Consider the following 10884-nt stretch of genomic DNA (forward strand, 5'->3'; position numbering starts at 1 on the left):
TGTTTGGCGGGTCCGGGCTGGGGATTCGAACCCGCCACCTTAGGTGTACGTGGCTGGCGCCTTAGCCGGTTGAGCTATAGGCGCCGAGCCTTCTCATTTAATTCTTATATAACCTCATGAGGTAGACACATTAAATATCTCCACTTTATAGACGGAAAATGGACACACAAGTTTAAGTAACTTGACAAAGATAATACAGCTATTAAGTGATAAAATACACATTTAAATTCAAGCATTTGCCAAGTGTGGTGGCTCATGCCTGTAATCCTAGCTTGGGTAGGCTGAGGTGGTAGATTGCCTGAGCTTACAGGTTCAAGACTAGCCTGAGCCAGAGCAAGACTCGTCTCTAAAAGTAGCCAGGCACTGTGGTGGGCACCTGTAGTCAAGAGAATCACTTGAGCCCAAGAGTTTGAGGTTGCTGTGAGCTATAATATCACACCACAGCACTTTACTGGGGGCAACAAAGTGAGACTCTGTCTAAACAAACAAACAACAAAAAAACTCAAAACATTTTTGGTCAAATTCTAAACCACTATGCTATCCTACCCTTCATTAAAACTTTAAAACCAAGAAAAGGACTTTATCAACTTATACAGCCAAAATCTCTCATTCTACAGAAGAGGAAAATAAGTATAAGAAAAGTGAAATAGGTCTCTCAGCTATTATATTGGCAGGGCTTAGTACAAACCACCTATCCTAAGTCATGGAGACTTATTTTGTATTTATTTATTTATTTTTGAGATGGGATCTTGTTCTGTTGCTTGGGATAAACTGCAGTGATGTCATCATAGGTCACAGCAACATCAAATTCCTGGGCTCAAATGATACTCCTGCTTCAGCCTCTTAAGTAGCTGGGACTACAGTTGTCCACCATCATACCTGGCTAAATTTTCTAATTTTTGTAGACACAGGGTCTTGCTATGCTTTTCAGGCTGCTCTCAAAGTTTGGCCTCCCAAAGTGCTAGTTACAGGTGTGAGCCACTATGCCCAGCCTACTCTCTCATTTAAATAGCTCAAAGAACTTTCACCTGGCACTGCGTTAGCTCTCATCTAGCATTTTGGAAAGGAGAGCAAGGGCTGTCTTCATATTGTACTACCGATCAGCAGTATAATTGTACTGTATAATACACTTGAATGTATCCAGCGATCCAGCACACAGTGAGGGTTGAATACATTTTTTTTTTTTTTTGGTCACTGGAGCAGAGTCTCACTGTTATCTAGGTTTGAATGCTGTGGCATCAGCCTAGATCACAGCAACCTTAATCTCTTGGGCTCAAGTGATCCTCCTGCCTCAGCCTCCCAAGTAACTGGGACTATAGGCATCCACCACACACCTGCTAATTTTTCTATTTTTAGTAAAGATGGGTTCTTGCTCTTGCCCAGGCTGGTCTTGAATTCCTGAGCTCAAGGTACTCTCCTGCCTCGGCCTCCCAGAGTGCTAGGATTACAGGCATGAGCCACTGTGTTTGGCTCAAATAAATGTTTGTTAAATGGTCAGATAATGGCAGAGCCAAAACTCAAAATCATAGCTAAGCCTACAGTTGTCTTAGTTAATCATGCTGCCTTTTTAAACAAGTGCTATAAAATGAAAGTTATTCAAACCTGAATTTTTCTTGACACGTGGAGTATATCCATACCTCTGGAAAAACTCTTTTATTTCCATAATATCCATTGAATTTTTTTCCATCAGCACTTTTGTTGCCTTTATGAAACCAAAGTTGTTCTGACTTTCCAATCTTGCTTTGTCAAGAAGAATATTAACATCATCCTTTTATAGGGAAAGAAAGTACATTATAATTTCTCTAACTTCTAAGTCTATATAGGTCCAAAAAAATTACCACAGAAAAATGATACATTAATATATAGGAGAGATACCTTTAGAGCCTGGACTTCTGAATGAAGGTCATGTAAAATTGTCACTGGATAATCTTCAAGGCCTTCAACATGAATATTGAAAGGAAAAAAGTCCAATAAATGTGAGGAAAAGGGAGAAAAATATAGAAAATTTAGTATATAGTCATGTGCCACATAATGACATTTTGGCCAATGATGGATCACATTTATGATGGTAGTCCTTTAAGATTAAAATACTGTATTTTTCTGTACCTTTTCTATGTTTAGACATGTCTACACAATTACTTACCCTTATGCTACAATTGCCTACAGTATTCAGTACAGTAACATTTTAGTATAGCCTAGGTGTGCAGTAAGTTATATACCTAGGTTTGTGTAAGTGCTCTATGCACAAGGATGAAATCACTTGTTTCTTGTATTGTCATTATTAAGCAACATATGAGTATTTAACATAAAGTAAACAAATCATAAGTATACAGCTTGATAAACTTTATAAAATGAACACACCTGCATAAACAGCCCTCAGTTCATCAGGAAAGGAAGGAGACCAGAACATGTTAGAACTCTAGAAGCCTCCTATAGTCTCTCCTCTCCAAGGGTAAATATGATTTCTAACACCATGAAGTGGTTTTGCTTGTTTGTGAATTTATTTAATGGATTCATACATTAGGTACTCATTTGTGATAACTCAAGCATGCTTGGTGACACTCCTCCATATTCATAATCTAATACATCCATGTAGTAGAGTGCCAAAGTGTCACAGCTCACAGCAACCTCAAACTCTTGGGCTTAAGCGATTCTCTTGCCTCAGCCTCCCAAATACCTGGGACTACTGGCTTCTGCCACAATGCCCAGCTATTTTCTTTGAGATGGGATCTCACCCTTGCTCAGGCTGGTCTCAAACTCATGAGCTCAAGCAGATTACCCTCCGTGGCCTCCCAAGTGCTGATTACAGGTAGATGTTAGCCACCTCACCCAGCTTAGGAATACTCTTGCTTTGAACTTTCTAAAACATGTCTTTGGTACCAATGTTTTCACATTTCTGTATGCAAGAGACCAAGACTTTAAAAAGTGTCAGACTATGCATACAGTCAACTTTAGCAGACGTTGACCAACAGAAACTGTAGCTCATGCAGCTAGGGCGCCAGCCTCATACAACGGAGCTGGTGCCGGTTCGAATCCAGCCCCGGCCTGCCAAATAACAATGACAACTACAGCCAAAAAATAGTCAGGTGTTGTGGCAGATGCCTGTAGTCCCAGCTACTTGGGAAGCTGAGGCAAGAGAATTGCGTAAGCCCAAGAATTTGAGGTTGCTGTGAGTTGTGACACCATGGCACTCTACCCAGGGCAACAGACTCTGTCTCAAAAAAGAATAAAATAAATAAATTTATATTCCTACTGGCAGTGTGTGAAAACTGCATTTGTTCCATATCTTTGCAAACACTTGGTATTTTTTTCATTTTACTGTTCTTGGTGGGTAACTGTACTGCATTGTGATTTTTCTTTTTTTTTTATGAGACAGAGGTTCAAGCTATCACCCTGGGTAGAGTGCTGTGGCATCACAGCTCACAGCAACCTCCAACTCCTGGGCTCAAGTGAGTCTCCTGCCTCCGCCTCCCAAGCAGCTGGGATCACAGGTGCTTGCCACAACACCCAGCTATGTTTTTGGTTGTAGCCGTCACTGTTGTTTGGTGGCTCAGGCTGGATTCGAACCCACCACCTTAGGTGTATGTGGCTGGAGCCTTAGCCGCTTGAGCCGCATTGTGATTTTTCCAACGAGAAAATATTTCATTTTGGGAAGTGGGCAGATGTCCTATCTTAGAACTTCTGTAATTGCTTCCTGGTGCAATACAGGATACTGACATGTACCATCTTGCTCTGGGGTTGGTACTCACTACTATGACAAAGTCACCCATCTGACACGAGGACAGGTGCGTGGACATGTTCTTGGGGAGCTTCTTGTGGATGTAGTAAATTCCCCAGATGACAATGGTCCTCTGCATCTTCATTTAGACCACAGTTGAACAGGATCCCCTGTAGATGGAGACATGACCAGTGAAGGGCTTTTCTTGTCAATGAAGGTATCCTCAAAGGCCTCTTCAGGTGACTTGAAGCCTAGATTGATGTTCTTGTGGTATTCTTCTCCTTGACAGTTTCTCCCAGCAGGACCCTCTTCATGTTTTGGAAGACGGTTGGCTGCTTTTGGTAGGCATGCTCAATCTGAACACCTGCAATCTTCTTGGCTGGTGGAAAAAGAGTAGCAGTGGTTGGGGTTTCCTCATCTGCTGCCTGCACTGGGATAGAAGTTGTATTCCCTTGAGGACTAATGAAAATAATGTCTTTCCATACGTGTAATGGACATCTGAAGGTAATTTCCTTTGTAGCGTCAATTTAAGAGTTTTGCATTTTTTCTACTGCATTGTCTGCTTTTTAGTAATTTATAGATAGTGTCTATACATTTTGCATACAAGTCTTTTTTTTTTTTTTGAGACAGAGTCTCACTTTGTCACCCTCTGTAGAGTGCTGTAGTATCACAGCTTACAGCAACTCTTGGGCTTAAGCAATTCTCTTGCCTCAGACTCCCAAGTAGCTGGGACTATAGGTGCCCATCATAATGCCCAGCTGTTTTTTTGTTGTTGATGCAGTCATCATTGTTGTTTAGCAGGCCTGGGCTAGGTTCGAACCTGCCTGCATTGGAGTACGTGGCTGGTGCCCTACTCTCTGAGCTTTGGGCACCACCTGGATACAAGTCTTTTGTCAGACGTACGTACAGCAGTATCTTCTCCCACTCTATAATCTGCTTTTTCACCTCTTCATTTTGATAACCATACTTTCTTAATTTTAATGTAGTCCTACTTATCAAGTTTTTCCTTTATGACAAGCACTCTTTGGTTCCTGTTTAAAAAATCCTTACCGGGTAGTGCCTGTGGCTCAAGGAGTAGGGCGCCAGCCCCATATGCCAGAGGTGGTGGGTTCAAACCCAGCCTTGGCCAAAAACTGCAACAACAAAAAAAATAAAATAAAGAAATTAAAAAAAAAATAAATAAAAAAAAATAAAAAATCCTTACCAATGATAATACACATGGATCTTTTTTTTTTTTTTTTTGAGACAGAGTGTCACTTTGTTGCCCTCTGTGGAGTGCAACAGTGTCACAGCTCACAGTAACCTCAAATACTTGGGCTTAAGTGATCCTTTTGCCTCAGCCTCCTCAGCTAGGATTACAGGCACCAGCCATAGCACCTAGGTATTTTTAGAGATGGAGTCCCAGACTCCTGAGCTCAGGCAATTCACCCACCTAAGCCTCCCAGAGTGCTGGCATTACAAGGATGAGCCACTGCGCCCGGTCTAATACAAATGTATCTTTCATTTTTATTTCTAAGAGCTTTTACTCTTTGCATCTGGATTTGATTTTTTTTTTTTTTTTTGGGAACAGAGTCTTCACTATGTCGCCTCAGTAGAGTGCCCTGGGGTCACAGCTCATAGCAACCTCAAACTCTTGGGCTAAAGCAATTCTCTTGCCTCAGCCTCCCTATTAGCTGGGACTACAGGTGCCTGCCACGACACCTGGCTATTTTTTTTTTTTGTTGTTGTTGTTTAGCAGGCCTCGGCCAGATTCAAGCCCACCAGCCCTGGTGCATGTGGCTGGTGCCCTAACCACTGAGCTATAGGCATGGAGCCTGGCTTTGATTTTTGTGGATGCTGTTAAGTAAAGATGAAGATCTATTCTTTCTTTCCATAAAGACATACAACTGACCTTGTACCACTTACTGAAAAGACATCCTTTATCTAGTGCACTGTTACCTTTGACATTAATCAGTTGGTTATATTTATAATGCAAATTAATTTTTAAAAGGATTTTATTTCTTTTCTCAGGGATATCTCATCTGAAGATCTTCTCCTTCTACCTGTTTAAAGTTGACCAAGATTCATTAGGGAGATGCGAATCAAAACTACAATAAGATTCCATTTCATATTCATGAGAGTATAATAAGAAAGATAAGTAACATATGATGGTGAGATATGGAGAAACTGAAATCTTTACTCATTGATGATAGAAATATAAAACAGTACAGCCATTTCAAAAAACAATTTGACAGCTCCTCAAAAAGTTAAACATAGAGTTACCATATGACTTAGCAATTCCACCTCTGGGTATATGCCCAAGAGAACGGAAAACACCTTCATACAAAAACTTTCACATGAGGCTTGATGCCCATATCTCAGTGGTTAGGGCACTGGCCACATACACAGGGGTTGGTGGGTCTGAACCGGGCCCAGGCCTCTTGAACAACAATAACAAAAAAATACCCAGGCATTGTGGTGGGGGCCTGTAATCCCAGCTACGTGGGAGGCTGAGGCAGGAGAATCGCTTAAGCTCAAGAGTTTGAGGTTGCTGTGAGCTATGATGCCATAGCACTCTACTGAGGGTGACATAGTGAGACTCTGTCTCGAGAGAAGAGAAAAAAAACCTTTCACATGAATGCTTACAGCAATACTATAGTAGCCAAAAAGTAGAAGACAAATGTCTGTATGATATATCCATACAATGGATTATTACTCAGCAAAGAAATGGAACCATGATATATGCTACAACATGGATGGACATTGAAACATTATACTAAGTGAAATTACTCAGTCACAAAAAACTACATAATGTATGATTCCATTTATATGAAATGTCCAGTACAGGCAAATCTACAGATACAGAAAATCAGTTAGCTGGTGTGGTGAAAGTGGTCATAAGTGACTAAATGGGCACAGGAGTTTCTTTTCAGAGTGATGAAAATCTAAACTTTTTGTTATATTGGTGGAAAACTCTGTGAATGTCTTAAAACCCAGTGAATTATATCCTTTAAATGATTTTTATGGTATTTGAATTACATTTCTTTTTTTGAGACAGTGTCTTGTTCTATCACCCAGGCTAGAGTGCAGTGGTGTCATCATAGCTCACTGTAGCCTCAAACAATCCTCCTGCCTCAGTCTCCTGACTAGCTGGGACTACAGGTCTGCACCACTATGCCCAGCTAATTTTCCAATTTTTGTAGAGATGAGGTCTTACTGTATTGTTCAGGCTGGTCTCAAACTTCTAGCTTCAAGTTATCCTCCTGCGTCCACTTCCCAAAGCACATTACAAAAAGTAACTGTAATGATTACAGGTGTGAGCCACTGCACCAGACAAAGATATTTAGAAGCCAATCAATTTAATTATTCAGCACTGTGATCATAAAAGGTGAAACTGAGATCATCTTCTCAAATTACTACAATTCCATATTTTCTGTAATACATATGGGCCAGGAACGATTCTAACCTTTTCTTGTAAAAACAAAAGGAAATGCAGAGTTTGTGCAGAGGTAATATGTTGCTAAGGTAACTTAGCACAACCTTTTTTTTTTTTTTTTGAGACAGAGTCTCATTTTGTCACCCTCAGTAGAGTACTGTGATGTCACAGCTCACAGCAACCTCCAGCTCTTGCGCTTAGTGGGGTCTTTTGCCTCAGCCTCCCCAGTACCTGGAATATAGGCACCCACTACAATGCCCGGCTATTTTTTGGTGCAGTTTGGCCGTTGCAGGGTTCAAACCTGCCACCTTCAGTATATGGGGCCAGCGCCCTACTCACTGAGCCACAGGCGCCGCCCTTAGCACAAGCTTTGTGGAAAGCAATTCAGCATATACCAAGAATCCAAAAATATTAATGCAATTTTGTGTCTATTTTTATTATCTCCACTATATCAACAAAATAAAAACAAAAAAGCCATAAAATAAGAGTGGCACAGCCAGGCAAGGTGGCTCACACCTATAATCTTAGCACTCTGGGAGGCTAAGGCGGGTGAATCGCCTGAGTTCAAGAGTTCCAGACCAAAGTGAGCAAGAGTGAGATCCTTGTCTCTAAAAATGGCCGGTTGTTGAGGTAGGCACCTGTAGTCTCCAGTTACTTGGGAGGCTGAGGCAAGAAGATCATTTGAGCACAACAGTTTGAGGCTGCTGTGAGCTACCACGATGCCACAGCACTCTACCCAGGGGAACAAAGTGAGACTGTTTCCAAAAAAAAAAGTAGAAAAACTCCTAAAATATTAATAATAGTGGTGTCTTCAAGTGGTAGAGTTATGGACAATATTTATCTTTTTTATCAATTTATCAATCTTTTTCTACTTTTCCATATCTCAAATTTCCTACAGTGCACAAAACATCTTCAGGCTGGACACAGTGGCTCATGCCTGTAATCCTAGCACTCTGAGAGGCTGAAGAGGGAGGACTGCTTGAGCTTAGGAGTTGGAGACCAGCCTAGACAAGAATAAGACCCATTCCTACTAAAAATAGAAAACAGTAGCTGGGTGTTGTCCTAGGAGTCTGTAGCCCAGCTACTTGGGAGGCTGAGGCAGGAGGATCACTTGAGCCCAGCAGTTCGAGATTGTTATGAGGTGGGCAGAAGCGGCATTCTACCCAAGGCAACAGTGAAACCCTGTCTCAAAAGAAAAAAAAACTTATTACTTATTTATTTTTTGAGACAGCCTCATTTTGTCACCCTCAGCAGAGTGCTATGGCATCAAAGCTCACAGCAACCTCCAACTCTTGGGCTTCAGCAATTCTCTTGCCTCTGCCTCCCAAGTAGCTGGGACTACAGGCGCCCGCCACACTGCCCAGCTATTTTTGTTGTTGTTGCACTTGTCATTGTTGTTTAGCAGGCCCAGGCCAGGCTTAAACCCACCAGCCTTCGTGTATGTGGCCGGTGCCCTACTCACTGAGCTGTGGGCGCCAAGCCAGACAAAAAAATTTTTTTTCAAATAGTTGGAGATCTATTCTAATACAATTAAAGTAAAATAAGTCAATACGGTGCAACATTTTACGATGCATTACAGTTATGACATTTATGAAATAAATCTCTAAATCTGAACTACCTTTGTAAAAACATAAAATCTCGGGCCGTGCCTGAGGCTCAGTGAGTAGGGCGCTGGTCCCAGACACCGAGGGTGGCGGATTCAAACCCGGCCCCGGCCAAACTGCAACAAAAAAATAGCCAGGCATTGTGGCAGGCCCCTGTAGTACCAGCTACTCCGGAGGCTGGGGCAAGAGAATCGCCTAAGCCCAAGAACTGGAGGTTGCCGTGAGCTGTGACGCCACACCACTCTACGGAGGGAGACAAAGTGAGACTCTGTCTCTAAAAAATAAAGCTTAAAATCTCTAATGTAACGGTGAGTGGTGATGAATGTTACTTTATTAACCCCCTCCCCCCCCAGCAGTACTGAATACTAACTAGCATTTGTGTTGGCAACATGGTTGGTTTACTGGGAAAATACAGGTGTTCACTATAACTGTGGACAATTTAGGCGAGAGAAGTCGCTATATACGTGTAAAGTATAAAGAATAATGCCAAAAGCTGCACTGTATAATTTTCTTTATATGGTATCTGATTAACAAGCACACAATATTACATGTGACGCGAAAGCATGCCCATTCCTTTAAGTCCCTTCGTTTCCCCTGGTGCTGCCCTACCGCCCGCCACACCTGGGGGTCCCAGAGCCGCGCGCCCAGGCCCGCAACCCCACTCACCGCTTTCCTCTCCATCCAGCGCTCGCCGCAGCCGGGCCGTCTCGCAGTCTAGGGTGCTAGCCAGAGACCGCAGCTTCCCGCAGAAGCTCCGGATCAGGTCCATTGGTAAACAATACCGCGGCGCAGAGCTCCAGGTACTAGCGGACTTCGTCAGGAGGTTCAGACCTGCCCGCCACCAATTTGAATCTCTAGAGGACTACGTAGCTTCGGTTCTGCGCAGACGCGAAATGTACTCTCGTGAGAGAGCAAAGTCTCGCGCGAAGAGACTGGGCGATCCTGTGGTAGCGGCGCCCTCCTGCCACAGCGCCTGCCGCTTGGAGGACGCAGACTGTATCGTGACGCGTCCGGTGAGTTGCTGGGCCCATTCCATGCTCCAGGAGGTTCTTGCGCTGGCCACCATCCTCTGGATTCCTATTTCTTGCGCGCGGAGTGGGGGGCATTGCGCGTTCTCGGGGACGCCTGTAGGCGGCGGGAGGAGGGTGGCGTGTGAGCAGGACCGCATACCAGCTGCTAGCGTCTCTGGCTTCTAGCTCCTCTCCTCGGCAGGCACCATGTTCCTGACCGCCCTCCTTCGGCGCGGCCGCATTCCTGGCCGGCAGTGGATCGGGAAGCACCGGCGGCCGCGGTTCGTATCGTGGCACGCGAAGCAGGGAATGATCCGGCGCCTGGAGATCGAGGCGGAGAACCACTATTGGCTGAGCATGCCTTACATGACTGCCGAGCAGGAGTATGGCCACGCCGCGGCGCGCAAGGCCCAGGCCTTTGAGGCCATCAAGGCGGCCGCCACTTCCAAGTTCCCTCCGCACAGATTGGTTGCAGACCAGCTCAGCCATCTCAATGTCACCAAGAAATGGTCCTAACCCTGAGCCGTCACCCCTCGATTTTGTACGTCACGGGGCTGCCCTGTCTGCCTGCTCCTGGAACTGAAAGACTAGCCTTCCTATAATGTGAGCGTTTGGACCAATCTTATTAAAAGGAACTTGAGCGTGGTGGCCTGCATACTGAATATATGGGGCTCTAAACGCCCTAATAACTTAAAATAATAACTGTCCTATTTCTTGTATCTTAAGCCTGATAGGAAGATAGGGATCTCCGGAGCCATAGATGATGTAAAGTGTATTTTGAAGGAAAGCTGCTTGTAAGCCTCAAAACTACGATTTGGGGTCACTGCTTACCTGTGAGATTTAATGCAGGTTTTATTATGCAACCTTACTTACCTTCTGTCAAGGATAATCACCTAAACTTAAATGGAAACGACTGTTTCAGTTAAACACACTCATATAAATAACATTTTTCTGAGATTTCACTACTAAAAGTGGACATTTAAATGAAGTAAAAGTAAGATGATGCCACTGTACTCTACACAGGGTGACAGAGACTGTCTTTAAAAAAAAAAAAAGATAAAGTAAATTCACTAAAAGGCATTTACCCGAAGGTTTTTTAAAAAAACAGTTTTTTGGGGTGGCGCCTGTAGCTCAAGC

The 10884-nt window shown here is 43.4% G+C and overlaps 2 protein-coding genes across 3 annotated transcripts in view; one reads left to right on the plus strand and one right to left on the minus strand.

The window, feature by feature from the left end:
• Window positions 1-9506, minus strand: part of SKA3 (spindle and kinetochore associated complex subunit 3) — a 29921-nt gene extending 20415 nt beyond the window's left edge. The window contains exons 1-3 of the mRNA XM_003796724.1: window positions 9404-9506; window positions 1876-1937; window positions 1603-1768 (exon numbers count right to left, since the gene is read on the minus strand). Of these exons, the coding sequence (XP_003796772.1) occupies window positions 1603-1768; window positions 1876-1937; window positions 9404-9506 (331 nt within the window). The remainder of the gene's footprint in view (window positions 1-1602; window positions 1769-1875; window positions 1938-9403) is intronic.
• A 169-nt stretch (window positions 9507-9675) lies between these two features.
• MRPL57 (mitochondrial ribosomal protein L57) lies at window positions 9676-10392 on the plus strand. Of its 2 annotated transcripts, none has more exons than XM_003796704.3 (2): window positions 9676-9750; window positions 9950-10392. In XM_003796704.3, exon 2 carries the CDS (start codon window positions 9955-9957, stop codon window positions 10261-10263), a length of 309 nt encoding a protein of 102 aa, XP_003796752.1. In that variant the 5' UTR covers window positions 9676-9750; window positions 9950-9954; the 3' UTR covers window positions 10264-10392. The 2 variants fall into 2 exon arrangements, with proteins under 2 accessions (XP_003796752.1, XP_012664953.1); XM_012809499.2 differs by having other exon boundaries at window positions 9689-9750; window positions 9934-10392.
• Window positions 10393-10884: the final 492 nt, after the last annotated feature.

This window comes from Otolemur garnettii, unplaced genomic scaffold, assembly GCF_000181295.1.
Source record: "Otolemur garnettii isolate 467f Iridium unplaced genomic scaffold, OtoGar3 scaffold00106, whole genome shotgun sequence".
Lineage (NCBI taxonomy): Eukaryota > Metazoa > Chordata > Mammalia > Primates > Galagidae > Otolemur > Otolemur garnettii.

Coding starts and splice junctions, on each gene's coding strand:
- MRPL57 (XM_003796704.3), top strand. CDS start 9,955: ATGTTCCTGACCGCCCTCCTTCGGCGCGGCCGCATTCCTGGCCGGCAG.